Genomic DNA, 27,839 nt, shown 5'->3' with positions numbered 1-27,839 from the left:
CCTGCATTAGCAGGCAGACTCCCAACCACTGCGCCACCAGGGAAGCCCTGTCACTTTGTTTTTAGGGCCATGCATTCTCTCAGAATGTGTGCCTGGGGTTCCTCCATCTGGTTTCGTATAATTAGCTATTAACCAAAGCAGAGCCAATTTGGGTGATTCCTTCGTCGTTAGACTGAAAGGACAGGGTCACCCAAACCTGCTTGAACAGGAACTACGCTTTCTTGGCAAAAATGGCTTGAAAAGCAGTGATGTCACCAAATGGTGATGAGAAGATGAGAGAGAGGTAGCTTCCTGAGAATGGCTATGAGTACCTCTGGCACAGGGGCATGGAGGAGAGATACTTTAGGGTTTAGGTCATTAGGGCTGTGGATCCAAGGGGATCCAAGGGACAAGGGCTGTTCTGCTGTTCACAGAGCTTTAAGACTATAACTGGAAAAAAAAAAAAAAAATATATATATATATATATATATATATATATATATATATATATATATATCCTCCCCCACCCCACCCCACAAGCCGGCTTTCCTGTAAAAAAGGAACCATGATTTCTCCAAAAGCTATGATCTTAACCAGAGTCCCGTGGTATCTGGCCTAGAGAAACAATCTGGATTTTAGCCCTTAGGGGCCCTTTAATCCTGAGGGGTGAGGGTGGGGGGGTGGTTAAAAACCACTGGACTGCTCCCCATTTTGCAGTGAGTTCTGAATGATTATAGGGTCCTGCATATGGGACTGCAAGACCTAATAAACTGAAATCCCCACTGTACCAGATGCTGGGGGAGGGGGCTGGCCAGATGTCAGTAATTCTTCTTTGCCAAGCCTTATACCAAGGCGTTAACCAGAAGTACAACAGCTTCTTTAGGGTTCACTTCCTTATTATCTCTCCTGCTCAGAAATGGTGAGAGAATGTTAGATGAGGAACACAGAGGAGGAGGAACAAGAAGTGGGGAAGGAGGGAGAGAATTTTTTCATGACAGGATAATGTGCCTTAGACAATTGAATGTTGTCTGCATTTCAGTTTAGATTCTTGGATAGTTCAGAGTTTCTTCTTATTTGATCCAGAGGAACAAGGATGGGCTAAAATTATCCAAACCTAAAATCATGGCCCCAGAAATTCTTCATACCAAGCCTTAGGATATGGCTTTTGGTAAACATCTCTCCTTCTTCAAATTGCTTTGCTATTTGTGAGGCCAGTATGGAGTTTCCTGTCAAAACAGGTGCCTTCTTTCTTGATGACCAATTAAAACTAAAGGGCAAAGCTTTTCTGGGAGGAACTGGATGTCCCATTGTATTGCTTAATGGCCTAATCCAAACCAAGGTGTGGGTCAATCTGTACAATGCCTTATTTTACTCTGATCTTAAGCATCAGTCCTCATAAAACCAAAAAGCCTATCAGTCACTGAGTGGTCAGATCCAGGAGGAAGCTTTTCCTGCATCTACATGGATGGCCTTTTGAATAACTGAGCAGAAAAAGCATGGTAATGTGAAATATTCATAAATCACTGAGTCAGCTCTAGCCAATCTCTTGGAAATTTTGTTTGCTTTCTCTGGTCCCAGATGTCCCTCCAGGGTCTGGAGAGGGAAAGGCTAGTAGTAGTGTCAGAAAAGAGGGCAACTAACCAAAAAAACACCTAAGATATGAGGTTTATACTTTTACCACTTAGAGAAAGCCCACATCTCAGGAGAAAAACACCTCTCGCTAGAACTCTCTGGAGTAATCCCCCGAAATGGTACTGGAGGGAGCAGCTAGAATGTCTGAGAGCCTGGCTCCTTGAGCCATGGCCAAGCAGACCCTGCGAGGATTTCCTCTTCCTAAAATCATCCTTGGGATCTCTCTAGTGAGTCTTGAGGTCCTAGGCTGAAGCCCCAGATCAGCCCCACTCCCAGTCAGGACTTGCAGAACTCAACCAAAAGACTGGCCCTTGGTGTTCCAGACGCAGGCGTTCACGCTCTCTAGCTGGTTGCCCTCCCCGACCCAGTCTCAGCACAGCACTTACTGCCTATGGGCCTATCTCACACTCAACGCAAGACGCGTTGGCTCTGTGAGCCGCTTCCACATCTGCCACCACGTGAAGTCAGTAGAGCGCCACAGCCGCAGGAAAAAACGAGGGAAGTGGCATCGAGACACAAACATCCTGTCCTCCCTACATCAAGTGGCTCCAGCTTGAGAACCAGTGTCGCAGAGCTGATTATTTATGTGGCACAGACCTGCCCAATGGCTCACAAAACTCATCTCCTCTGTATCTTTGCTGTGAGCGAGCATTTTCTCTTGAGTCCAGGGACATACATGGAGATATTCTTTGGCTTATGAAGTCGGTGACAGGGGACAGTGATGGGGAATGCCCAGCTGCTGAACCAGGATGAGTTGGCATGTGTAGAGCAGGGCCTGGGCAGGAGTTCTGCTCAGGGGCAAATGAACGCTAGCTTGCTGGAAGTTCCATCTCTTTCCACAGACCAGTTTAAGAGAGAAGGGGCTGAATCAGGGGCAAAGAGCTGAAGCTGCCTGCCCCATTCAGTCCTCACTGCCTTTTCAGGACTCAGCTGTGCCCAGCTCTGTTCTTCCTCGCAGGGCTGGCGGGTTCTTGGGTCAGGTCTCACCTTGTATACGATCTCTTCCAGCTAAAGATCTCTTCCAGGTTGGAAGAGGGAGAGACCTCCCGCTTTGGCAGGGTTCCCCAGCGACGCCGGCCCCCTAGGAATGAAGCTCGGCGCCTGCTCAGCCCTTTCATCCTCTCTTCCGTTCGGAAGAACTCAGTCAAGGCCCGGAAGTACTCCAAGATGACCTCGTGGCTCCAGGCTGGCAAGGGCTCCTGGCGCAGGAAGCCACAGTGGCCTCCGTGGCGGCTGAGCAGGAGGAAGAAGTAGGGGTTGCTGTGAAAGAGTTCAGTTGGCAGAAAGTGGTTTGGGGGCCCACACACAGGATCATCGGCACTACAGATGCATAGCACAGGTACGGCTGCCTCATCCACGTCCCGGAGCGGGTCGTTGTGGTCCCAGTAGGTGTCCCAGCTGATGGGGAAGCTCTTGGTGTGGCAGAAGAGGGTCTCTTCAAACTCTCGCAGGGAGCGGCTCCTGAACAGTTTTCCAGTGTCCACTGTGTCCTCCAGGGCTGTGGCATACCTGGCAGAAAGAAGTTGAATGGGGAAGGAAGGAAAGAGAGGAAAGAACTGGAAAATAAATTGACAGCAGAAGTTACAGAGTGGCAGCCCACAGGCCAGATTCTGACCACAGAGGCTTTCTTTGGCCATATAATATATTTAAAAACTTCCATGTCATTGCCATCATTTAAAATCAGGAGATTTCACATAAAATGCAGCTATCTGGCTTCTCAAGGGAAATGGGGAGATCTGGCGACATGGGCTGGCATGGCAACAATCAGGGTATTTCCTCCCTCCTTCCTGTGTTACAGTTTCTACCAGGACAGTCATTCATGGCATTACCTCCCCAGCCCCAGGGCAGCATTTGACTTTACAGCCGCTAAGTTATTGCAACAGCTCTCCTCCAGACCTCATCTTCTGACCCTCTGTAGGGAACCTGCTATGAACTGTCACCTCCTGAACCTCTCTTGAAAGAACTCAGTGGCTTAGACTATCCAAACCAGCAAGTGACATCCCCCAACATTAACATTTTACTTTAAGTTGTATTAGTTTGTTTGCTTTTTAAAAAGATAATATGCTATCCAGCTGATGACAGATGAGTGTGTCCTTGATCAGTGGGGCAGGTATTCCTAGAGAGGGCTGAGTGGCGGAGGAAGTGACTGGGAGTGTAATTAATTGGGTGAGGTCCCAAATGGGAGCCTGAGAGCAACTGCTCTGGGAAAGAGGGACATCTTTGCTGTTTCCACCTCCCTGGAGAGGGCCTGGCACCCTGACCAGGAGGCCAGGATGGGCAGCTCAGTCCTTTATTTGGGTTAGTTCAGCCTTAGCCAGCTGAATTTGGATAGGTGTTTCCTGCAAACATTCAAAGAGGCTTGCCCCAAGTTGGCAATCCCAAAATTCCATGGGCAGGGCAGTTCCTAAAGGCCCAGGTTTCCTCTCCACTTCCCTTACCTTATCCTCCAGCTGGTGCCCAGGGTCAGCACTGAGGGTGGTCATTTGGGGATGGAAACTGGCAGTTAAGCCATGTGAGAGTACCTTGCCCCTGGACTGTTCCAGCGGCTCTGGGTTGCCATGGTAGCACATGGGCTGTTGCTGAGCTCAGGGTTGACCTTCTTAGAACAGGAGGCAAAATAGGGCAAGGAAAGAAAGAGAAATCACAATTGTCACCATGTACTGGTGCCAGGCCCCTTACTTTCGTTATTTTATTTCATGCTTATAACCACCTTGGGAAGTGGTTATTATAAACTCCATTTAACTGAAGAGGGAAGTGAGGCTCAAAGGGGTTAGCTAACTTGCTGGAAATTCAGGATTTGAACCCAAGTGGGTCTGACCCCACATCCCAGGTCTTTCTGCCACACCACACTGCTGCCATCATGTCTTTGACCTCGTTCTTCCATCTCCTAGGAAAACAACAGTGTAAGCAGAGGCCTGGTTATTTGCTGTGGGAATGTCACTCAGGCCTTCTCAGTGGAAAATTCTCCCCTGTCACCCTGGTGGTAGATTCTTTTCTTTTTGGAGATTAAAAAAAATGTTTAAATACTCTTAAAATTTTTGCATTAAATATTGAGTATATACCTGGGAATATGCAAAACATCTGTCAGGTCTAAAGAATTTTAATAAATCAAATACCACCAAATTTCTGCTTCCTGTCACCTCCAGGCTCAGAGGAAACATTCTGGACAGATAACCAGTCACAATTGCTTCCAGAGCCCTCTTTGCTGATTTGACAAGTTATGGACTAAGCGATGTACGTGTCAGGTGCTGCCTCTTGCGGCGGGTGGGGCAGGTGCTCAGGTTGCTAGGACACGGTGGGGCTGAGGTGAGGCCAGGGGGCCCCAGGTCAGGAGTCCCTGCTCTAGCTAATGATGCTGAGTCCGTCTGTGGCTTTTAAACCTGCTTCCCTGATTCTGTCTAGACTAGAGGGTTTGGACGCTTCAGGAAGTATGAGGAGAACTTTGCCCAAATTGCTCTAAACCTGTTTGATTCAAAACCAGACAGAGCCGTTTCTCAGCCCCAAACCTCTATTCCCCCGTTGCTCGTCTGCAGCCTCCGTTACCCACCTGCTGAGGGCGATCTTCTGGTGGAGCAGAAAGCCCCGCTCGTAGGGCCAGGGCAGGCCGGCCTCAAACCACTCGCGGCAGCATAGCACCGGCGAGATGCAGGCTGCACCGGTCATGTAGCTGGAGGAGCCACACTCGCCCAGGTAGGACAGCAGCAGCGCCGAGCCCGAGCCCTCGCTCACCGCGAACAGCGGGGCTGCGGGGTGTCGGAAGCGGATGTAAGTGATGGCCTCTTTGAGATCAGACGGGTCCCCGAAAGGCTGCAGCCGGGGGCTGACCAGTGGGCAGCCGTGGTGGCCGCGACGGTGGAAGATGACCGGGTAGTAGCCGCGCTCCAGGGCCAGCAAGCAGAGGCCGAGCACGTTGCGGGTGAGGCGTCCCCAGGCATTGGGGATCACCAGCAGCACCGCCGGGAGGCCTCCGGCATTGGTGACCCGGCGGCCCCGGGCGCAAGGTCCCACGACCCAGTCCAGGGCCACCAGCCCGTCGTCCGCCAACTGCAGGTACTCCCGGGCCAGATCGGACCCCGGCCCCACCGGCAGCACGAAATGGCAGAGGGTCTGCAGGTGGGGCCCGGAGAGCCAGGAGCGCGGGCCCGGCTCCAGCGCTGTCGAGCGTCGCAAGGCGCGCAGCAGGCACTGGGCCAGCGCCGACGGCTTACAGATGAGCCTGCACCCGCCGGGCAGAGGCTCACGCTCGTCGCTGAACTGGTCCGCGGGGCCTGCGCCGTCCACCTCCTCCTCGTGGTCTTGGCCCTGCGCCCCCGGCAGGGTCCTCGCTCCGACGGCGCGCCTCCCGGGGCGCCGCAGCAGCGCGGCGAGCAGGCCAAGCAGGGCGAGCGCGGCCAGGAGCAGGGCGAGGGCGGCGCCCCACGGCGGCATGGCGAGGCCGGAGAGCCCCCGGCGGGCGGCAGCGGCGGGGACGTCCCCTTGGCGAGCTCCCCGCTCTGGCCGCGGCTCCGCCGGGCCGCGGCGGCTGCCCAGGGCCCTCCCGCGGGGAGGGAGGGGGTGCACTCCGGATTGGCCACGGCCCTGCAGAGGCAGCCAGTTCGGTCCAGGCTCCCCTCACCCGCCCCCCACTCCCGCCCACGGCCCTTTGTACAGTGATTGCGACAAGCAGGAGCACGAGGTGAAAGGAGCGGAGGCCACGGGGAGGGAGCGAGGACGCGCCGGCGAGGCGGAAGGGAGTGGGGAGGGCAGCAAGCCGAGGAGTGGGGTGTGGGGGCGGAGAAGTTGGGAGACTTGGAGACCGAGGCTTGGGGGACGGGGATGAGTCTCAGAATCCTCTGCCCCCGCCCCTCCGTCCCGCGTGGTGTGTAGGGTGTGCAGCTACCGGGGAGACCTGCGTCGCTGCGCCCTCAGGGGCCGCTGTTGAGAAGTAGCAAAAGGGAGAAGTGAATAAACCACAGCTCCTGGCGCGGGCTCCTGGGCTTCCGCGGGGCGGCTGCAGTGCAGCCGGAGCCACCACCCGCACCTCCGTCGCCGGGCTCGGCTGTGCTCTCTGACCTCGGTGTTTGTCTCGGCCCCGCGGGCACCCGCAACTGCGCAATAACCCGGCCGGGCGGGGGTCCGGCTCAGGGCCAGCGAGGGCCAGGGCCGGCGTCGTGTCCCGACCGCGGGTTAGCAGCGGGAGGCTGGAGTGCCGGGGAATGCTCGTTCCCTTGCCTGCATTAGTGCGCTGTGCCGATCCGCCCGGGAGCGTGGGGCTCCCCTGGAACCTGGCTTCAGGTAGAGGAAATCCTCAACTCCGCTCCCCAGGAAGGACTTCCCAAAAGAAACAGCCCCAAACCTCCGAGAATAAGCTGGAGGAAAAGACGCACTCAGGTGCCCTTGGAGGGGGATGCCTATCACCCCGCGACCCGGCCGTGGCAGGGGATAGTTGGCAGTCCCTTCATCAGCTCAATAACTGGCAATTACCGGGGAATGGGGGAAGGGTAAGAAATACCCCTTGCAAGTCACAGCTATGTGGGAGACGGTCTTGCTCTATTTCAAAGTTTTGGGCTGGGCATTTCAACTCTCACCCTCCACCCACTTTCCCGTCTTTCCTCAAAATCCTGAGCCGGGCCAAGGAGAAGGGCACCGGGGAGAGGGCGGCAGAGCGGGCACCCGCTGCAGGTGACGTCTGGCCAGCGCTCCCTGCTGGGGGCGAGGCCTGTGACTCCACCTCACGGTGACCAAAGTCTCCTTGGGCATCTGCTGGTCCCCGCTGGGCTAATTACGAAAGCGGAGGAGGACGTGGGCAAGAAAGCAGCCCCCAGCCCGCCTCCAGCTTCCTGGGACTTCTGGGTCTGGGGAACGTGGAGGCCTGAGACCCTCGGAGACTCCTCCGGGTTCGGGCGCTATTTGCGAGGGCAAGAGTGGGATGGGATGAAGGTGTAGCTCTAGAGTGGGGACCCTCTTCCTTCTGCAGCTCGGACTTCAGGCTTCTGTCCCTCTTCTAGATGCAGGTCACACTGATAAGTCTGAAGCGGGTTTGCCGAAGGAGCGGACCCGTCTCCCCTCCTGGGCCACCCAGTTCACAGTGGAATCCCAATTCCCGCCCTCCTCCCCGCTCCAAGATTCCACCCAGGAGCTGCAGCTGCGCCCGGCAGGCCGCGGAGACCCGCTGAGACGAGTGCCCAGGCGAAGGAGGTGGTCCCGCCTGCCTCGCAGCGCGGCGCGCAGGAGACCGACTTCCGAACTTTTCCGCCTTGGGGTTGAGGACGCTTGCGCGCACTGTCCCGGGCTGTGGGCGGGCACTGGGGCGGGGCGGGGCGGGGCGGGGCGGGGCGAGGCGAGGCGAGGCGAGGGGCGCGCGAGCCTGGGGAGTCGCGGCGCGCGGTCTGGGGTCGGAGCGGGACGGCGCGCGCGAGCCCGGGGTCTACGTGGGCACGCGGGCGTCGTGGATGCGCGGGGGCAGGGCCAGGCGGCGCGCGCTCCCTGGCTTGTTGGGCTGCGGGCAGTGCTGGGGCGGGCCGGGATGGCGCCTCCTCCGCCTCCGCCCCAACTGTTGCTCCTGGCGGCCCTGGCGGGGCTCCTGGGTCCCAGTGAGGTAAGGCGACCCGCTCCCGAGAAGCCTTCGGCCCGGGATCTCAAAGCGCTTTGCCAAAAGTTCGTGCTGGAAGGAGTGGCGCGCGGAGAGGGGACTAGGAGTTCTCCCCTTGGAGGGCTGGGCCTGGGAGGGAGAGGGCAGAGCCCGCGCCGAGGCCAAACGCCCCAGCTCTTCTGCGCCTTGAACCCACAGGTGGTGGCTGAGCCGGCTGAGGAGGCGGGAACCCGTTGTCCCGAGGGCCTGTGGCCTCTGCCCCCACAGGTGGGTGCCTGGAGGGCGGTGGGAGAGAGGAGTGTGAAGGGGCAGCCCAGTCCCGCCCTGGCCTCGCGGCACCCTTCACAGCCACCCTCTGAGCATCTCTGCCGGTTCCTCCTGCCCTCAAGTCACCAACGTCTCCATTCCAACGTAACGTCACGGGCCTGCTGTCCTCTCTCCACCCCCCCAACCCCCCCAGAGTCCCCCGGGGGCTCTAAGGTCTCTTCTCTCCCCCTGTATAGGTGTCGCCAAGAGTAACCTACACACGGGTGAGTCCACGGCAGGTAAGTACAAGCAGGAGGCATCCTCAGTGTCTGCACTGGAAACAGCGAGCTCCTCGCAGGCTTTCTCCACCTTTTCTGCTCACCAGCTCCATTCTTTATCACTCCCCCCAGTAAGAGGCAATGTTCTTAGTCCCAGGACAGTGAGCCACAGGCCTTGGTCCTCTGCAGTGCTTGTCAGGAATCCTGTTGAGTAGCTGGCTGTGTGGGCAGGAGGCTGCAAGGGAAACTCTGAGGGTAGTAGGAAAAAACAACCTGTGCTCCAGCTCTGCTGTGTGACTTTGGAAGTCTCCTGACTTCTCTGGGCCTCATTTTTCTGTAAGAGAGGTTATTAGTAACGTCCCTCCCCATGAGGAGTTAACAAATAGTGTGGGACAGCACTTTGGAAAATAGGAAGCTGTAAGGAGTATGTGTACCTCAGGTTACCAACCAAACTGTGGGTTCACCTTGTGTGGCTGCCTATTTTCATTGCCAGTGGTTGGATAGCTTCTCTGTCCCTTTGGTTTTCCTTCTGATATATCTTTTTTTTTGATCCTTGTAATAGCTCCAGGCTAAAAGAGCTCATGCCACCTACCTGATTCCTTTTCCCAAACAACCCTTTCATTCCACTGTTCAGAAACCAGTGGCTCCTTATTTCTCACCTTATCATGGCCATACTCCCCTGTCTAGTTTTTCAGGCTCTACCTCGTTAAGTAAACCTCGTCCAACCTCCCCACATCTTTGGTCCCTCTCGTCTTGTTGGTCTGCTCACCACACATATGAGTTCGAGGCTTATTCCCACCGCTGTACTTTTTCACCTGCTTATTCCCCTCAACACCTGGCGTATCCTGACTTGAAGGGGGCAGCTCCCTGCCCTCCTGCCATGCATCCCCATCCATCTTCAAAGCCCAGCATAGGAGTCAGCTCTCTCTTGAGACCTTGCCTGATCATATCAGCCCTTATTTATTCATCACCTTCTCCAAATTTGTGTAATGCTTATAATCTATCTCTTGTAATTTAACAACTGATCACTTTGAGTTTTATTACTTTGCTCTTTCATTTGCGTTAGTTCTGTTCCCCTGAGTTTCCTTTGCATTCCCTGCAAGCGGAGTCCAGGAGTTCTCTTTTGGCATCTCCTACAGCATCTGGCACAAGTGCTGAGCGTCAGGTCAGCTCAATCAAAGAATAATTAATAATTGATGAAGTGTTTCCATCCTGAGATTGTGCACCTGCTGCCTTTGTGCCCTGTATTTGGATGCGTTGGGGAGATGAGATTGAATATATAGATGGGTCAATACATAGAAGAGCTGGTCTCTATTTGGGGAGTGCTTACAGTCTAGACTGGGAACCTGTAGAGCCACCGTGGCAGGTCTAGAGAAATATAGCTAAAGAGTGTGGTCTGGGTCTGGCAGGGTTAACCACGCATGCTGTCACAGAAGTTGTGAGCTTTGAGGGGTGGCAGTGCAGGGAGAGGAGGGATGAAAGTAATGCTCAGAGGCAAGAGGGGGTGCAGCCAGTATCCAGGGCCCTTTGTCCTTTCCTGAGCCCTGAAGGTGGAAGGGTCATCTGGCCATCCTGGGAGTCCCTTTAAGTTGGCTCCCCAGGATGGGAGAACTTGGGATTCTTAGGGAGGGACTTGGCTTGATGTCTCCATGCCTTTCCTCCAGGCTGAGGATGTCAGCTTCCTCTACCATCCCTGTGCCCACCCCTGGCTGAAGCTCCAGCTTGCCTTCCTGGCCCACATTTGCGTGGCCCAGCCCTTACTGGTCCCTGACTCCAGCCTCACCCAGGATCGGGTAAGTGGTTGCCGAAAGGTGGTTGTCTGGCACTGGCAGAGGCTGCAGCCCCACGTGCAGGGCAAGGGGAATTCAGGGCCTCCTCTTGTTTGCTCCCCATCTTTGTCTTAGCTCTAACAGTTATCTCCTTTCATAGCCCCTGGTACTGGCAGCATGGGGGGTGGCACTGGAGATGGCATGGGTAGAGCCAGCCTGGGCTGCCCACTGGCTGAAGAGGAGGAGGCGGCGGAAGCAAAAGAAGGAGAAAGCATGGTTTCGCTCTGACAGTTTTTCTGGGCCCTATCCCTTGGTGCCAGCACCAGGCAGAGGGAGGCTGTGCCGGAGAGGGTGCGTGCAGGTGAGGGGTGCTGGCCAGGCTTGATGGTCATTGGGTTGGTGGCCCAGGGTGGTGGTGTCATTGGGTAATCTGGGCAGGGAAAGGGTGACTGCTGTCTCTTCTCCTCTTAGGCCCCGGCTTTGGCCTTTACGCTGCGGAGCTGGAGGCCCCCAGGCCTAGAGGTGGCATCTAGAGGGCCTAGGCAGCTCTTTCCTAGTGGTGCCAGGAGGCGTGGGCTGCGGGCTGCCCTTGGTCTCCAGCCCACCCCCTCAGCCCTGAGGTTCCACTCTGTTTCCCCACGGAGCATGGAGGCCAAGCAGCCTATGTTGGGACCCCAGGGTGCAAGGGATAATGCCCCATCTGTGCCCACCGGCCCACTGCTGCTTGGGGGGCCTGGAAGCAATGTCAGTTCCAGGCTAGAGGCTCAGGTGCCCAAAGGGCAAAGCAGCCCAGGGGTCTGTGCCTGTCCAAGTCAGGCTTCCCCGGCCGCGCGGGCAGCAGCGCCTCCGCGGGCAGCCCGGGGCCCCACCCCGCGCACGGAGGAGGCCGCCTGGGCTGCCATGGCCCTGACCTTTCTGTTGGTGCTGCTCACCCTGGCCACGCTCTGCACGCGGCTGCACCGAAACTTCAGGCGTGGGGAGAGCATCTACTGGGAGCCCACAGTGGACAGCCAGGACACAGTGGCTGGTGAGAAGTTCCCCTCCTCACCTGCCCCGCCCCGCTCCCCTCCGCATGGCTTCCCTGCCCTTGACTGCTCCCCACCCTGCCCATAGCGGTGCTGAAGCGGAGGCTGCTGATGCCCCCTCGCCGGGTCAAGCGCTCCCGCCGGAGACCCCTCCTCCCGCCCACGCCGGACAGCGGCCCGGATGGGGACAGCTCCGAGTGACCTGCCCCAGCCCTGCCACTGTGGCAGGTCCGGTTCCTCCTCCCGCCGGGAGGCTGCGACCTCTGCCACGTGGACCGCGCGCAGGGCCGCCCCCTGGTGGCCAGATGGCGCAGTCCTGCCTAAGCGCTGCAAAAGGGCTGGTCCTTAGTGTGTGGTTTGCTGGGAGGGATGGGGAGGGAGGGGGAGGGGGAGGGGGAGAGGGAGGAGAGAAAAAGGAGCTGTCTCAGCCTCCGTTGCAAAAACTCCGTTTTTCTTATTAAATTATTTTAGTAGAGCCTGGAGTTGAGCTTGTGCATCTGCCACACAGACTCCCACCCACGGCACTGTCCTAAGCCATTTAGGTCGCGTCTGAGGTAGGGGGTTTACAGTATCGAGTTGGGCACTCGCTGGCCTGTCTCCTCTTGCCCACCTGGCCTCAGACACTGGGGTTTAGTAGCGTGATAGATCCCTCCCACCACCAGGGGTGAGCAGGTGGTGGGGATGGTGGTGGTATTTACTGAAACATTGTTATTTCCAGGACTCCTCTAAGAGATGACAGGGGCTTCCCTTCCCTCAAGTACAGGGGCTGGAAGAGTCGTGGTCTTCACTTGCTTCCTACTTTTGCCAGGTTGGTCTTTCTCCGTTTCAGGTCTGCCACCTCCCCAATCCCTCCCACAGTTCCCTAAGCATCAGAAAGGGCACATGGTCACTTATTTATTTTTGATACAAATGTACATGACACACATCTTGACAGTCAGCCCACCACCACCACACAGGTAGAGCCTGGCCCCTGGGACAGAGGTGGGACGGGGAGAGGAGCTGGTGGGCGCTGCCATCTGCCTCTCAGCCTTCCCAGGCTGCAGCCCAGGCTCCAGGGACCCAGATACCGCAGGCACTGGCCTCTCAGAGGTTACAGGGAGGGGGCTCTCAGCTGAGTCAGGGACCCCGGGGAGCCAGCCCCAGGCTCAGGTGCTCAGTTCTCTGCCCCAGCCAGCACAATCCCCCTCCACAAGGGAGGGGAAGAGAGATGGAGCCAAGTGGTTTTCCTTTTACGTTCATAGAGAAAGGGTATGAGTGGGGGGAACAATGAGGGGAGGCAGAGGGCAGGACCCCAGCTGGTTACCCCGGCAGTCCCTGGCCCCAGGATGGGGGAGAGGGGCCAACGCCCAACACGGGTCCCACTGCTCTGGTCCCCTCACCCCTCACAAAACTCCTGATGGGCCAGGCCTCCGGAACGGCACTGCCGCCCCGCACACTCACACGCAGGCACGCAGGGACACTCAGTTACCACAACGTTAAAATTAAGGGGTGGGAGAGAGGAGAGAGAGAGAAAAAAGACTTTTCCAGTGTTTGCTGCTGGGGACCCCAGGAACACAGGTTGGGGCCTGTGCCCTAGGCTGGGGCCGTTTGGCATTGAAGGAGAGCAGCAGGGGGCTGGTGGCTACAGGGTGGGGACATCCACAGGTATTATGTACAAAGGGGGATGCCCCCGCTCAGCCCCCAATAGGGCTGGACTGGCTCATGGGGGTGGGGTGCATGTAAGGGAACCACCCCATTTGGAGTGTCCCCACCCGACCCTTTGCTGAGGGTGCCCCAGAGGGCAAGGGGCTGGGAGTGACGCCTTGCGGGCCCCGGCACACTAGAGGGGGAGGGGATGCTATGTACAGGGAGAGGTGCATGGAATGTAGGGGACAGAAGCTCCTGCCACCTCATCTCCCCATCCTTGGGGGCTCAAGGGGGACAGGCACCAGGGCACCTGGCTGCCAGGTGAGAGTGGCAGCACTAAGGGCACTTGTGCCAGCGGCTCTGTTGGGGTAGGGATTAGTGTCTGGAGTGGCCCAGCTCCCATAGCCAGTGAGGTCCCAGGGTGCGGGTGAGGGTGCAGGGAGAGTGGTCACTGCTTCTTCTCTCGGGTGGTGATGGTGACCAGCTGCTTGGCAGCCTTGGCGATGTCATAGGCGCACTGGATCACCTGCTGAGTCAGCAGCTGGAAGTCCACAGGGGCGCCAGGCTCCGGGGGCACTGTCTTCCGGCACTCGCTCTGCAGCCGGTAGGCGCTGGCGTTGAGCAACCGCAAGGAGCTGCGCACTGGCTCCAGGGCTGGCCTCTGGAGGGAGGGAGGGAGGGCGGAGGTAGTTAGTTGGGCCTTGGATTTCAAACCACGAGCTATGATATGGCCCAGTGTGTCCATGTCTCCACTCAGGCAGTCGTCAGATTCTCTACACCTGCCCCGCCCTGAGGCGCCGCCCAGTCCTGCTCCCCTCTCTGGCCCCTGTACCTTTGGGAAGAGAGAGGCCATCTCAGTCACAGCCAAATGGATCTTTTCTGAGCAGGGCACAAAGCTATGGGGAGAAGGGAGGGTAAATTAGGAGGAGGGCTCTCAGGGAAGGTTCCCAGGGACAGTGGAACACTGGTCCCTCTCTTGCCATCTGCAACACCCCAGAAGCCCATACGAGCCTCTGCCCACCTCCATACCTGTCATGCTTGAATTCCTGGGCAGCCCGCAATAATTCCTGAATGTTCTTGGTGACCTGCTCCGTCTTCAGGATGACATCCTCTGTGCTGGGAAGCCCAGGGTCGAGGTCTCCATCCAGGCTTTCCAACTCCGGGTGGAAGTCCTCTTCCTTGCCCAGCTCTAGAAACCTCTTCCCTTCCAGGCTGGGGTTAGGAGAGAGGGAGGCATTCCAACCGTGAGGCCGCGTGCCTACACCCTGACAGACACTCAGGGGCCACTCACCCCCCTCCCCCAGGGGCCTCACCCCAGCAGCGGGTCCCCACTTTGCGTGTTCTCATAGTCACTGTCTGCGCCGCTGCCATGGCGGGAAAGCTTGCTCTGGAGGGGTACAGGGAAGGGGTGGCAGGTAAGGTGCACGTTCACAGACACCGCGCCTCCCCCCCCCCCCCCCCCGCCCGCCCATCGCCTCCCAAGCACACATCTCATTCAGCCCATCCCTCGGGCCCTGGGGATGCACATTACCGTGTGGCGGCTTCCTTCCTGGGAGCACGACAGCAGTGGGGAGGAGGGAGTGAAGGGCACAGCTGAGGCCGACACCCCCTTCCGAACCTGAAACCCAGGCGGGGCTGGAGTCAGTCTCCTCCTCCTCACCACCCACCCTGCGGCTCCCCTGCAGTGAGGCTGGGACCGTGTATGTCTAGTCATCCCTGTGCCCAGCGTCCAGCATAGAGCCTGGCACCCGCTGGGGCTCACAACCTATTTGTGGGAACGGACCCACCTCCCCCAGGCCCTGCTTACCCGGTAAAGGCCAGCAGGGACGTGCACTGAATAGATGGCGTCATCCTCCAGCTCCTGGGGGTGGCACAGTGGGTGTCATGGAGGGCCCTGCAGTGGTCCCAACCCTGTCTCCACCCCCCCACCCCGAGGCCCGTAGGCAGCTCACGGTGCTGTGGAAAGGCTGGAGCCGGGTGGTGAGTTCATCCCCAGGTTGGCCTCCAAAGGGCTTCAGGGCAGAGCCCGGTTCATACATGGAGAAGGCCTGGCGGTCCCTGCGGTGGGTGCTCCCGCCAGGCCCCATGGGCGCGTGCTCCGCTCGTTCGCTGGGGAGTGGGGCTGTGGGCACTGGCCCCGGCGGCTGCCGGATCTGCAAGTTCTCGGCCTGCAGCTTGTGGATCTGAGAGTGAGAGTGGCGTCAAGACACTCCAGAGGGTCCAGGCAGCACCACCACCTCCAGGAGGGGGTAACTCCTCCCTGCACTGGGGCCCTGGCAGGCCCCCATCCTCACCTCCCGCTGCAGCCTCCGGAGCTCGTCACTCAAGCTGCTGTTGACTTTCATGAGCTGCTGCACTTTTGCCTCGGAGGCGGCCAGGGCCTTCTTGAGCTCCAGGTACTCCTGCAGTGTCACGGCCCCATCCGACAGGTCTGAGGAGTCCATGCTCTGCAGAAGGAGACATGAGACAGTCAGCCCCCTTGTCCCCGAGGCCCCGAGCTACGAGAGGATGGAGCAGGGCCTTGGTGGAGGCGTGGGGAGGGGCAGCGCTCAGACCCGAGCACGGTTGTTCCGGGTGGCACCGGCGCTGCGCAGGGGTTCCTGGTCTGTGTCCTCGTCCGAGGCCACGCTGTCGTAGTCGTGCTGGTCGTCCAGGTCACTCTGGCTCCGCACAGACAGCTCGAGGTTGTCTGAGGGCACAGGCCTGTCACTCAGGGCTCACACGGCCCATCTATCATGCCACCCCCAGAAGGGAGCCATGAGAGAGAATATCCTGGAACAGTGCCCACCACTGCGCCCCCATCCACACCCTTCCCACCTGTGGGGCTGCTCAGGCTCTTGCCCTGCTGTCTCCGCTTGGCCTCACTGAGAATGTCGATGATCAAGGTGGCAAACTCTCGGGCATTAAAGCGGGCCAACTTCTGTCGCCCCTGGGAGGCAGAAAGGGCCGGGCCGGCGTGAGGAGGCCCTTACGGCTGACACACGGGGATGGGGACAAAGCAGCCAGGCCGTCCCGACAGTTGACTTAACCACAGCTAAAACGTGCCAGCCCAGCTGGCCAGGCCAGGGCAGGGGGTGGGGAATGACACAGATTTGGGGTGCCTAGGGGAGCTCTCAGGAAGAGGTTGGAACCCCCCCAGGGGCTGCTCACTAAGTGGTCCAAAAAGCAGCCTCCTCCCCTCCCCAGATCCCAGAGCCAGTGGGGCCAGGAGTGGGGAAGGCTTGGCCCGGACAGCAGCCTGCCAGGAAGGGCAGGACCCACGGAGCTGGTGACCCCAGGAGGGGAGCTCATCGCCCCAGGCCCCCCACCCCCCGTCCAGCCCACTCACCTGATTCCGCGTGGCTGAGTATTCAGGGTTAACGGGCAGGAAGGGTACGGCACTGCGCTCTGTCACCAGGGTGCTGTGGTTTTGGGTCGCCAGCCACACTGGGGGGGAGGGGCAGGGAGCGGATGGTCCGCGGGGACCAGGCCCACGGGGTGGAGGTGGGAAAGCAAGGAGCACAGCCTTCCGAGCTCCTGCCCATGCCCACCGAGTGTTGGTGTTCAAGAAAGGGGTGGTCTTCGGACAGGGGAAGTAAGGCTGGGTCAGAGCGAGGCCGGGCGAGGCTGGTTGGGGACTGACAAACAGAACGAGGCGACTCCCTCCCGCCAGCCCCAACCGGGAGTTTGGGCTGGAATCTGGCTGTGGCCAGGAAGAAGGGATGTAGGGGGCGGAGTGGGGCTGGGGAGAGAGCCAAAGTGGGAGGCAGCCAGAGCAGAGGAGCCCCAGTCCAGGGGGCTGGGGGGAGGAGCAGGCTGGCGGCCTCCAGCTCAGCGTGCTCTGCCTGCCTGGCTGGGCTCACAGCTGGCCAGGGCTTACGTGCAGGCCTGCTGAGCAGACCAGCCCCCGGTACCTCTTCCTAGTCCCAGTAAAAGGACCCCAGAGCCACACCAGGTCCCAGCCCCTCCCCAGCAGGCAGGTGCTCTGTCCCCTCCGCCCAAGGCTTCGATCCCCTCCCGGCTCACCAGCGTCATTTTCTCTTCGATCCACCTCGTCATACACGTCCATGGCGAGTTCCTCAAAAAGCCGGTTGCTGAGCTGGAGGCGGAGACGGGGACCCAGGCTTTGTCAGATCAACTGGCCCCCCAGTGCCAACCAAGCCAGCTCACCGGGATCTTATAAGATCTCGAAAACGACTTGTGTGTCCCCTGTGCCGCCCAGCCCTCCCCCCAGTCTCAGAACTGGCAACTGGGGTAGGGGTCTGTCTGCCAAGCTCCGAGGTGGGAGAGGCAGAGGGAGAGGGAGACCAGAGCAGACTGGTTAGTGCCCAGGTAGCTAGATATGCGCCACGCGCCCTGGGAGCCTTAGGAGGGCAGAGCCAGGGTCAAAGGCGAGGGGTGTGGAGGTGGAGGACAGGTGACTGAGGAGACTAGAGTGAGGGGCAGGTCCAAGACTTGGAAAAGGGCACCAGGTCAGAGAAAGGGGGAGCCATCGCAGGGACGGGGGCGGGTCAGAGATGGAGGGCAGCTCCAAGCCTTAGGGGCCTGTCTGAGTAGACTCACCGCCTGCAGCTTCTTCTTGGCAGCTTTGGCCAACTCGGACAGGTCTAGGCTGTGGACGAAGGAGGGAGAGGGGAATGGGGAAGAGGGGAGAGGCCAGACATGAGCGGTGGCCAGGCCCCTGCCAGTGACCTCCCAAACATGCAGGGATCCCAGGGAGACGACACCCCAGGTGCTGCACACCAAGTGCCTCCCTGCCCCACCCAACCTCCAGAGCCTGTTCCCGAGCAGGCACCATATACCTCTGAGACATGCACTTTTGCCGCGATCTAAGTCCAGAGGAAGGCAGCAGAGGGAAGAACAGGACAGAGGCAGCAATTACCCAGGAGCAGGGCAGCAAACGCCTTCCCACGTCAAGCTCAGACCCATCTCCGTGCACATGCCAGACCCAGAGTGTACCAAACCCAACTCATCTTCCCCCCAGCCCGCTCCTCGGCCGGCTCGCTTCTCCTCTCAGTGACCCACTTGCCCCGCACCAGCGGCAGCTCCTGGGAGTCACCTGCAACCTCCCTCACCCTCAAGCCTTAGCCAGGCTTTCCCCAGGTTCTGCCATTCCATCCTCCTGCCTGGTCTTTTGCAACATTTCTTCATCCATCTTCCCGCTTCCAGTCTTGCCCCTGCAACCCTTTATTCACCCAGAAGCCAGAGTATTTTTGACACATCTGGCTGCGCTACCCCTGGCCTTAGGAACTTTTCAATAGTAACAGGTTATGTATGGCACACTTCAACAAAAAGCTCACTTAAAAATATGCTAGGGAATTCCCTGGCGGTCCAGTGGTTAGGACTCGGTGCTTTCACTGCCGGGGGCCCAGGTTGGGGAACTAAGATCCCGCAAGCCACGCGGTGCGGCCAAAAAAATAAATGAAATAAAAACGCTAAATGCTTTGCATGCACTCTTATCTAATCCTCTCAGAAGCCCAGAAAGATAGGTACAGTCACCCTTATTTCCAGGAGCAGTAACTAAGGCTCAGAGAGGTTAAGGAGCCTGCCTGAAGCCACACAGCCAGTAAGTGGCAGAGCAGACTCCACACATCTGTGTTGGAACCTCTCTGCTTTTGGGGTGGTCTCAGCTCTTGTCAGGGCTCAGGACCGGCCACTCTCTTGCCCCGTCTCTCTTCCAGTCTTGCTCCTGGGATTCCCTGCCTCTCACATGCTTCAGCTACACAGTCTGCCTGCAGTTCCTGGCACAGCATTTCTGACGTCTATGCCTTTGCCTCTCTTGCTGCACTCCCCACAATGGACTACAACTGACTAGGGTGCCTCCCCTCTTGGCTGTGACCTCCTTAAGGGTAGGGATCACGCCTGAGTTACCTCTGGGTCCAGTGCCAAGAACAGCTGGCACTGGGAAGGTGGTCGGTTAACATTTCATTGAGAACACGTTTACAATACACACGCAAGCAGGCAGACACACCAGGCAAAATCAGACCAGAAAAGTAGTGGGGAGTCTTGGGGTCTCAGAAGAGAGAAGATCTGGGCGTTCAGGGATCCGAGGTGCCCAGGTCTGACCATCCCCATCTGGCCACACTGGCTTCTAGAGAGGGAGGGAGCCTCCTCTCCAGATCCAGGCCAGCAGGCACAGCTTGGCCATCGCGGGCAGCCACCAGATGGCGCTAGCATCCATCTTGTGAGCTGGGTGAGCGTCCCCAACCCAGCCTGGGCTCCTGGGGCCTCTTGGATAAGAGGCAGAAACACCTCTACTGGCCTTGGGCCCGCAGCCCCTGCCCAATTTCTGAGCACACCACAGAGGCCTGGCAGAATCCCAAAGTTAGTCAAACTCCCGGGGCCCACCACCTTTTCACTGAAGAGCAAAAATTTGTCTAAAGATTTTACAGTTGGGGTCAGTGCCACTGGGAACAGAACTCAGTGATCCGCTGCTCCTAGGGGGGCCGTTTCTTGTACTCAAACCCCATGTGCTTGACAGCCATGGGGGTTAGGCTGTGCTGGCTGTGTGCTGAGTCAACATTTCTTACCTGCCTTGGGGCCCAGCATTAGGGAGTGAGGACTGGACTGCGATATGCTTGTGCCTTCAGCCCCCGAAGGGGAGTGGGGGTGGGGGGTCCCAGGCCCCTAAAGCTGAAGAGTTCGGGGGTGGGGGCGGCTCTGGGGGTCAGGCACCAACAGGGCATCCAGCCACCTCTGGGAAGGGGCGACAGGTGGGCACTTACCTGTCTGCCATCTGTGGGATGATGTAATGCCCATTCCTGTGATCTGAATAAAAATAAAAATGCCAAGTCACTGGTGCTGGGTGGCCTTAGCAGTTGGGAGCCCACCTCACTGCCATGAGCAGGGCTTGGCACCCAGAAATGACGGGAAGGGAGGAGGGCAGGCCACCCCCAAGAGCCCTGGGAACTGGCTGGAAGTTACGCCCACCCCTACTCCCTACCCCAACACGCTGCAGCCCAGAGCCTGCAGCAATTTCACAGGAGCCAGTTGCCTAGCAACGTTGTTCCTCAGCCGGCTTTGTCACCATGGCACCTGCTGCTGGGGTGTGTCTGGGTCCCACCTGCCTGGCCCAGCCAAGCCCGCCCCACACTCTGCTCACCCGGCTTGCGTCCACAGAGATAGAAGGCCAACCGGTCAGTGAGCTCATACTGGCACTCGACTAGCCTTTCCGCCAGCTCATGGTGCCCCGCCTGCCTGTGGGGAGGGGGCATGGCTCAGCCCTACAGCCGCAGCCCGCTCCCCACACCCACCCGAGCCTCACCCTTCAGCGGACCCTCACCTGGCATAGTCAATGGGTGTGCGGCCGTTAACATCAGGGGAGCCAGGGTCAGCCCCGTACACTACAAGAAGCTCGGCCTGCAGCGTCTGCCCTGCCTTGGCAGCCACATGCAGCGGTGTGGTGCCCTTCTCTGGGTGGAAGAAGTTGGCCTGGGCACCCAGGGACAGCAGGCGCAGACACGTCTCCAGGTTTCCCGTCCGCACGCTCGAGTGGAGTTGCTGTGAGGAGCAGAGTGTGCCACAAACGGGTGTGTGGGGGGGGCCCCCTCCCACCTCCAGCGGCACCTAGTCCAGGCCTGCCTGGGACTCCTACGAGCTCCAAGGGGCCCAGCTGAAGTTAGGTTGTCGGGGGGCGGGGGGCAGAGGGCTTCCCACTAGGAGTTCATGCCCATTAATCACAGCTGCAGTCAGTCACCACCTACCACGTGCAGCGCGCTCTGCTTATAACAGCTGTTAACTCTGTGGTAGATGCTATTTCTTTCCCATTTTACAGATGAGGAAACCGAGGCTCTGGGAGGCTCAGAAACTGCCCAGAGTTTTCTGCCTTTCAGGTGGCAGCTGAAGAATTTTAGCCTCGTATGTCCACTTGGGAGCGGAGGGGCCTTATTCACACGTGGCCTGACCACGCAATCTCGTCCCTCCACCGTGCCCACCATGCTTGCCTGACCTGGCTGCCTTGGGGGCCTAGGGCTCAGTGGTGATGGCACTGTGGGTGAGGAGAGGAGAGGCCCAGCCCTCCGCTGTGGGGCCCCACAAACCTTGCTGAGGTCCTTGGCGGTGACTCCGTCGTCGTCCCGGCAGGGCAGCTTGTGCACAAAAGCCAGCATCTGGTACTTGGCTCTGATGAACTCTGACTTGATGGGGCTACATGGAGCACACAGGAGGAAATGGGGAGCAGAGCGGGGGAGGCCAGTCGCCCAGCCACCTCCCAGGCTCCTGCCCCTGAGCGCACAACCTCAGCCACCAGCCCTCGAGCCCGACTCACTGGACTTTGTCTTGGGGGTTGGCTTTGCGCCGGCCGCTCTGCACCTGCGCGGGGTCCAGCAGGGAATGCTCCCAGATGGAGTTAGCCCCGTTGCTGGCGAGTGTGTGCACCATCTGTAAGGAAGAGGTGCCAGAGTGAGAATGCCCACTGCGCGCTGGGGAACACCTCCGAGCACCAGGCTGGACACGGTACTAACAGGCCTACTGTGTGCCCGGCACCGCTGCACCCCTAGCCAGTCAGGCCATCCCAGCCAAGGATGCGGGTCCTGCTGAGCACTTTGGGTGACATGGTGGGCACACCAAGGCTCTGAGATGTTAAGCTCAACACTATGTGGCCGAGCTACTAGGTGGCAGAGCTGGGGTGAGAGCCCAGGTCTGTGTGACTCCGGTCCTGGAAGCTTCCTCTCCGCGTGGGCCGGCGCCCAGGTGGAGAGGGTCAGGATTGGGTTCCGCCCTGGGTGGGTGCTGCCCCCAGAAGCTGCGGGATCCAGACAGCTGTGTATGTGGGTGCAGGGGGAAATGTGCTGGCGCTCAGCACACGCCGCGGGGAAGAACTGCCCGGCACAGCCCGTACCTGCAGCAGAGTGGGGGGCCAGGCGCTGTGGCGAAGGTGCTTGACGATGGAGATGTGGCGTCCCAGGCTCCGGTGCACGCTGCAGCACTCGTCACACACCAGCACACCCCTGCTGATGGAGGCCCAGCCGGGGTCTGCCGGGGTGGGGGAAGGGTCAGCCACAGCCAGACACCGGCGAGGCCTCCTGAACACGGCACTGGGCCCGCACTACGCTTAGAACTCCACGTACATTTGCTCACTCAGTCCCCCAAGGCTCTGGGAGCTGGACCAGCGATGAGGACGCTGAGCTCTGGAGGTGGGAGGGACTCCCATCAGAGCCAAGCCCTTTCCTACATGTCTTTGCCCCTCTGGGGAGGTGTGGTCCCCAGGACCTACTCAGTGGGCCCAGCTTCCTGTCCTGCAGCCACTGCGACCAGTTCCACAGCCTTTCCCCAGGGAACAAGGCTGCGACCCTAGCCCTGCCCCAGGGAGGCAGGAGTCCCCAAGGACTGCATGCCACACATCTCTAGGCACTCCTGTGTCTGGGTCAGTGCCACATTTCTCCTACAGTCAGGCTTCTTTTAGAACCACTGGCTCACCTGCCTGACCCATCACACCCCTCTGGGGGCTCCCGCCTCTGTCCTCATCCTGGCAGGTAAGAGCCCTTTTCATGACCGAGTCTCCTGACACCACCAGTGGTGGGGTGAGCTGGAGCCCCTCTTAAGGGGGATGGAGGGAGCAAAGGAACTAACACTGACTGAGTACCCACTGTGTACCAGTTGGGTGCCATAAGTATGGTACCTCTAATGACTGTCAGGCAAGGTGGGAAATGCTACCCCTGCTTTACCAATGAGGAAGCAGTGTCTCAGAGAGGTTAGGATGCTTACTCAAAGCCACACAGCTAATGAGTGGGATTGATGGGATGTGAACCCAGGCATTTAGACGCCGGAGACCATGCCATGTCCACACCAGCTGCTGTTGCAGCCCCAAGTGGGCGAGGGCCATGGGAGCCACTCTCCACTCCTTGGGGAGAAGTGAACTTTAGAAGCAAGAAGGGGGACCAGAGCAGGATGGGAACTCCTGGGGTCCTTCTCCAGGGCAGGGGAGATACCACCCATCCCAGGCCCCTTGGGAGAGGGGGAGGAGACAGCTGCATACAGCTCAGGCTGCGGAAAGGTCACGGGGGAGAAAGCAGCCATTGTGTGCCACTGGAGAGTGGGGGCAGGGAGCCTCTCTCGCAGGACACTGGGCTCTGCCCAGGCCCCCGGCCTGTCTCAGGAAGCCCTGTCCTGGCGGGGGGTGAGGGGGTGGGGACTGGCTCCCTGCCTCGCCCCTAGTGCTCACGTTGTCCAGAGTGGCCCCCACTAGGGGAGGGGAAAGGCTTGGGGTAATGAGAGCCTCTCCAACCAGAAGGCAATTCTCAGACCCTTCCCTGCAAGGACTTCTGCCAGTGTTCGCCAGAGAATTGTGAGGAAACCGAGTCAGGATACAGCCTGAGCTCTGCCGTGGTGAGTGTTCCCTCCATGGCATGGAAACAGGAAGTGAAAGGCGGAGGGCTCAGTTCTTTGGGTCTGGACTTCTTTAGGGATCCCCCCAAAACAGGGCAGAGGGATGCAGGAGGTACCCGCCATACACCTTCCTCGGAGGCTGAGGGGCCCATGAGGAAGGGACCTGCCATCTGTGCCAAGAGGGGGAGCCCTAGAGCAAACTTTAGTGTTGGCTTTACCCAAACGGTGAGGCCCCCCCCCCAGGCATGGAAAGCTCCTTCCCCCCCACTCCCAAACACCACTGGGTCAGGGGTCTGCCTGCCAGCCACCTCCGCCAGCCCAGGCAGGAAGCTGGAAATGACGCAGCCTAAATTCCTCTTGTTGAAATGGTGGGGTTTCCTGTCAGTAGGGAGCCGCCCAGGCCAGGATCATAAATGGGCAGCTCTAAGGCCTCCACCCCAAGCCCATGGCCCTACTGGAGAAGCCAGACCTGGGAAGGCTGGCCAGATATCCAGGGCCAGACCAGACACGGTGAGCCCCTGAATGAGGCAGTGACCAGGATCTGGGAAAAGGGGTCCAAGGCTCTGCTCGGCACTCTCCCAGCCTGGGGGAGGGGTTCTCCCTCTCTTCCATGGTGACCTGAAATAGGAAGGGTGGGCAGGGGACACTGTCCTGGTCTGGGGCACACTGGTGCCAGCTCAGTTCTGGATGACACAGATGGGTCACCTTACTACCTACTCCCCATGCCCAAGGGGCCTGGGCCTACCCAAACAGGAGCCCCCAAGGCCCACCTAGGCCAGTTCCTAAGCCAAAGGGCCAGGAAGGGTTTCTGAAAGTCAAATGGCTATTGTAATTTAAGGTTAAGGGACCCTTGCCCCCAAAAAGGCTTCCAGGACCAAACTCAGGGCAGAAGGGATAGGGGGCATAAGGGTTAGGGGATGTGGTCTCCTCCTCAGTATCCTGCCAACCTTCCCCCTGGGCTTCTGCCTCAGTCGTGGGGCGGGGGCGTCTGGTATGTGTGAGCAAGTGGCAGGAGGGGTCCTGGGATAATGTTAACCAGCACCAACCCCATGGAGACCTCTATCAAGGTGAATACATGTCACTAACCAAGGCCACTGGTGACCTCTAGGGCCCGGAGCCAGCCCCTTCTGATCTAGGGACCAGATCCTCACTAGACAAGAGGAAGAAGCCGACCATCTTGAAAGCAGGCAAGAGTAATCCATGGGGATAGAGGTCAGAATGGCGGTTGCCTTTGGGGGGCGTTGACACAAGAAAGCCCTATAGAGTGATAGGAATGCTCTACCTCTTGATCGGAGTTATGGTTACACAAGTATATACACAAGTAAAAACTTATCAGGCTGAACAATAAAAAAGAGGCACTTTGCTGTACATAAGTTATACCTCAGTAAAAGAAGAAGCCCATCACTCACCCTGCCCCACAATCTATATTATGAAGACAAATGAGCCTGCAGGTTCCCAAATGTCCCTAGCTGGTGGCCAGCCTTGCTCACTCAAGGTGCCTGTAGGATGGGCATCTTGAGGTCTTCACGCCTGTGCCTCGGGCTGCCAAAGCGGGAAGGCTGCCTGAAGGCCTGTGGCGTGAGGAGCAGGCCCTTGAGAGAGAAGCCAGGACTGTGTGGCAGGGTGAGTGGAGGGGCAGGAAACACATTCTCCAGGGTTCCCCGACCCCTGGCCCTCTCCTGGATTCCCAAGGCAGGCAGGGACACAGACGGTGCCTAATGAGGTGGCACCAGCTGCCAGAGCAGCCATGCTATGCCCAGCCGTCTCACAGCATACTCACACTTGTCCCGTGTGCCCAGGCCTGCGAGCAGAGGGAGGACAAGGCCCTTTGGGGTCAGGCTGCATCTTACCTTTCACCTCCATGACCCTGTAAATTAACCAACCACAAAAAGGCCACGACCCCACTCCTAGGGCTGGGACTGCAGGGCTCCTATCACAGTGAGAAGCCTACGACTTTGGGTAGGAAGCACACACCAAGGAGGTGGCTCTGGGCCTGGGCTCCAAACTGCTGGTTTCCCTCAAGCCTCTTACCTGGGCTGCTACAGGTCCCAGACTGAAAATGCCACTCCATGCATCATAGGGTCGGGGTGTGGGGTAGCCCCAAAGAGTCAGCTGGGGTCCTGAGAAGCATCCAGACACTTGAAGAATGCCTGCGATGTGCCAGACACCATGCTAGGTGCTGGGGTGGGGGGATGAGCAAGACTTCATCAGCACCCCGCACACCTCACCATCCTGACCTCACCACCTGCCTCTTCCTGATCTGTATTCTGGATCAGGGGAAAAGGAGATTCCAGGGGGGCACAAATGGCTCTGTGGGATGAGGATTGGGGGTAGGAGCTGGGCACCCCAACACAACAGATACACACCACTCCTGCCCATGCCTACTGGACATCCAGAGGCTTCCAGCCAAACAGTCAAATGCAGCAGAGAAAGGACAACTGCCTTGCTAATGCTGCCCAGCGTCCCCCTGGCCCAGGATCAGGACCACAAACTTGGAGATAGAACAGTCCTCAAAAACCATTTCTACTCCAACTTCTTTGCCTCAGAGTTGAGGAAACTGAGACCCAGAGTGAGGAAAGTCTTGCCATGAGTCACAGAGTAAGCTGGAAACAAAGACAACACCAAAATCCAGGCTTCCCTGATAAAGTGTCTGCTAAGCAACCCCCTCCCAGTCCTACTTGCCCTCCCCCCACTGCTATGTCTGCCCAGCAGAGGTGCAGAACAGCCTCGGACAGACATACAGAAGGCAAGCTCTCCTCCTAGCCCTTCCATCCCCAGACCTGCCTGCAGCTGGGGTAAGGAGAGAGTTTCTAACTAATCAGGGGTAGGGACACCCCTTCTCTCCTCCCCTCGCCCCCCCCCATAGTTTCTTCAAGGCCCTCTAGACCATGACATGCCCTGAGAGGAGGCCTCAGGGTCAAAACCACCCAGACCACCGTGCCTCTGCCAGGCACCCACAGTTCCCTGTTGGGGTCCTGGTCCTGTCCAAAGGGTGGCTGGAAGTTACGGGCCCACAAAACAGCACCCCACACTCTCACACTTATTTTGTGCCCAGAGGTTCACAGACAACCCCACCCTCCCCCGAGCCTGCCCAGAGGTCTCCCAGGGAGATGGCGCCTTTTCTAAAAAGAAGACGGTCAAGGGCCAGGGCTTTCCTTTCCCCAGGCCAGCTGCTGAGCCCCATCACTGGCAGTGTCCTCCCGCATCAGAAGGGAGCAGCCTCTCTGGGTCACTGATCCTCACTTCCTCAGTAGGTCAGGGGGGGTTCACATCAGCCTGGACCTGACTCTGCTGGGAAGGAGAAGGGAAACACCATGGTAAATACAGCCAGGAGGCAGGCCAGGAAGCCAGGTGGATCCCAGGAATCTAGGCACCCCTCGGCACTGCTCCCTACCCATTTCTGGCCAGACTGGGCTAGGGGATGGGGAGGGGTCTGTGCCCAGGCTGGGGTAACGCCAAGCCCACCTTCCAAGTAGGCCTTACTGGAACCCAGTAAAAGCTGTCTCGTTGCTCCCAGTCACCAGGCCTGGGGACGCCTCAAGGGAAGATGCCCAGGCTCGCGGTGGCCCTGAACACCAGGCCCTGCGAGGAGCCTTGGGAACCCGGGGCAGGGAGTCCTAGGAGTAGCCACCCCCTCATCTGATCCCGAGGAAACAGTATCCAGGCCCCCCTGGCCCATCTGCCCAGCTCCCTGCCCCTTGCCCTCCGCCACCCCAGCGGGCGCGCAGACCATGCGAGCAGCAGGTGCAAGACGCGGGGGTGGCACTGAGATGACACAAAACCACACTCGCCCCCACCTCCTAAACCCGGCCGGCCTCTGCCACAGCCCTCCTGCCACCCCAGGCTGGCGCTTCCGTTTGGATACTGAGATGGAAGCGGGGGCAGCCAGCTGCCCTCCTCCCTCATACTGAGGGGTGGGAGGCGGCGCTGGGAATGTCCTTCCTCGCCGGTCCACGGACGCGAGGAAACAGCGGCCCCCTAGGCGTCCCTCCCGCCAAGGACGCGGCTCCGCAGTGGCCCGGGCGGGGGCCGAGACCGGAGGCCGGAGGCCGCAGCCCCCGGCCCGGCCCCGCCCCGCCCTCCGGCCCCGCAAGGCGCTCCCGCCAGGCCCCGGCGCCCGCCCGGCGGCGCCTCGGTGAGCGGTCCCGCCCCCGGCCCGGACCCGCTTACCCGGGGCGCTGCAGTCCGCACACACCTCCGCTCGCGGCCCCTTCCGGGACATCCTCAGCGGCGACGCGGCCGCAGCCCTCTGGGCCAGCGTGGGGGGCGCGGGCGGCGGGCCCGGGCGGCGACGGCCCCTGCAGCCCGGCCCAGCTCCGGCAAGGCCTCGGCTAGGCTCCGCGAGCCCGGCCAACCGTCCGCCCCCGGGGCTGGCCCGGAACCCGCCGTGCCCGCCCGCCCGCTCGCC

The 27,839-nt window shown here is 59.2% G+C and overlaps 3 protein-coding genes across 6 annotated transcripts; 1 reads left to right on the top strand and 2 right to left on the bottom strand.

The window, feature by feature from the left end:
- Nucleotides 1-502: 502 nt before the first annotated feature.
- On the bottom strand, nucleotides 503-6,086 carry ABHD15 (abhydrolase domain containing 15). The gene is made up of 2 exons (XM_061175251.1): nucleotides 5,159-6,086; nucleotides 503-3,120 (listed from the first exon to the last, which is right to left on the bottom strand). Exons 1-2 carry the CDS (start codon nucleotides 6,037-6,039, stop codon nucleotides 2,595-2,597), a joined length of 1,407 nt encoding a protein of 468 aa, XP_061031234.1. The 5' UTR covers nucleotides 6,040-6,086; the 3' UTR covers nucleotides 503-2,594.
- A 1,877-nt stretch (nucleotides 6,087-7,963) lies between these two features.
- TP53I13 (tumor protein p53 inducible protein 13) lies at nucleotides 7,964-11,869 on the top strand. The gene is made up of 7 exons (XM_061175576.1): nucleotides 7,964-8,188; nucleotides 8,381-8,449; nucleotides 8,686-8,727; nucleotides 10,371-10,499; nucleotides 10,636-10,836; nucleotides 10,947-11,502; nucleotides 11,589-11,869. Exons 1-7 carry the CDS (start codon nucleotides 8,117-8,119, stop codon nucleotides 11,699-11,701), a joined length of 1,182 nt encoding a protein of 393 aa, XP_061031559.1. The 5' UTR covers nucleotides 7,964-8,116; the 3' UTR covers nucleotides 11,702-11,869.
- Nucleotides 11,870-13,354: 1,485 nt separating this feature from the next.
- GIT1 (GIT ArfGAP 1) lies at nucleotides 13,355-27,839 on the bottom strand. 4 transcript variants are annotated; one of them, XM_061177043.1, is made up of 21 exons: nucleotides 27,602-27,839; nucleotides 21,945-22,078; nucleotides 21,372-21,484; nucleotides 21,145-21,250; nucleotides 20,388-20,605; nucleotides 20,208-20,302; nucleotides 19,831-19,873; nucleotides 17,908-17,934; nucleotides 17,669-17,717; nucleotides 17,132-17,204; nucleotides 16,455-16,552; nucleotides 15,944-16,055; nucleotides 15,682-15,815; nucleotides 15,421-15,573; nucleotides 15,079-15,309; nucleotides 14,934-14,987; nucleotides 14,658-14,744; nucleotides 14,440-14,513; nucleotides 14,156-14,338; nucleotides 13,959-14,022; nucleotides 13,355-13,787 (listed from the first exon to the last, which is right to left on the bottom strand). In XM_061177043.1, exons 1-21 carry the CDS (start codon nucleotides 27,651-27,653, stop codon nucleotides 13,575-13,577), a joined length of 2,313 nt encoding a protein of 770 aa, XP_061033026.1. In that variant the 5' UTR covers nucleotides 27,654-27,839; the 3' UTR covers nucleotides 13,355-13,574. The 4 variants fall into 4 exon arrangements, with proteins under 4 accessions (XP_061033026.1, XP_061033029.1, XP_061033027.1 ...); XM_061177046.1 differs by having other exon boundaries at nucleotides 27,627-27,675; XM_061177044.1 differs by lacking the exon at nucleotides 27,602-27,839 and adding an exon at nucleotides 25,463-25,593.

This window comes from Eubalaena glacialis, chromosome 19, assembly GCF_028564815.1.
Source record: "Eubalaena glacialis isolate mEubGla1 chromosome 19, mEubGla1.1.hap2.+ XY, whole genome shotgun sequence".
NCBI lineage: Eukaryota > Metazoa > Chordata > Mammalia > Artiodactyla > Balaenidae > Eubalaena > Eubalaena glacialis.
Note: the sequence above shows the minus strand (reverse complement) of the source record. Positions and strands in the feature narration are given on the sequence as shown.

What these genes read in the sequence shown, in the direction of transcription:
- ABHD15 (XM_061175251.1), bottom strand. Translation starts at nt 6,039, where the DNA reads ATGCCGCCGTGGGGCGCCGCCCTCGCCCTGCTCCTGGCCGCGCTCGCC. An exon ending in CAGAAGATCGCCCTCAGCAG is followed by an intron (nt 3,121 to 5,158) that starts GTGGGTAACGGA and finishes TCTTTCTGCCAG; the next exon opens with GTATGCCACAGCCCTGGAGG.
- TP53I13 (XM_061175576.1), top strand. Translation starts at nt 8,117, where the DNA reads ATGGCGCCTCCTCCGCCTCCGCCCCAACTGTTGCTCCTGGCGGCCCTG. An exon ending in GGCTCCTGGGTCCCAGTGAG is followed by an intron (nt 8,189 to 8,380) that starts GTAAGGCGACCC and finishes TTGAACCCACAG; the next exon opens with GTGGTGGCTGAGCCGGCTGA. An exon ending in CCAGCCTCACCCAGGATCGG is followed by an intron (nt 10,500 to 10,635) that starts GTAAGTGGTTGC and finishes CTCCTTTCATAG; the next exon opens with CCCCTGGTACTGGCAGCATG.
- GIT1 (XM_061177043.1), bottom strand. Translation starts at nt 27,653, where the DNA reads ATGTCCCGGAAGGGGCCGCGAGCGGAGGTGTGTGCGGACTGCAGCGCC. An exon ending in GAGCCTGAGCAGCCCCACAG is followed by an intron (nt 15,816 to 15,943) that starts GTGGGAAGGGTG and finishes CTGTGCCCTCAG; the next exon opens with ACAACCTCGAGCTGTCTGTG. An exon ending in TGGCCTCTCTCTTCCCAAAG is followed by an intron (nt 13,788 to 13,958) that starts GTACAGGGGCCA and finishes CCCTCCCTCCAG; the next exon opens with AGGCCAGCCCTGGAGCCAGT.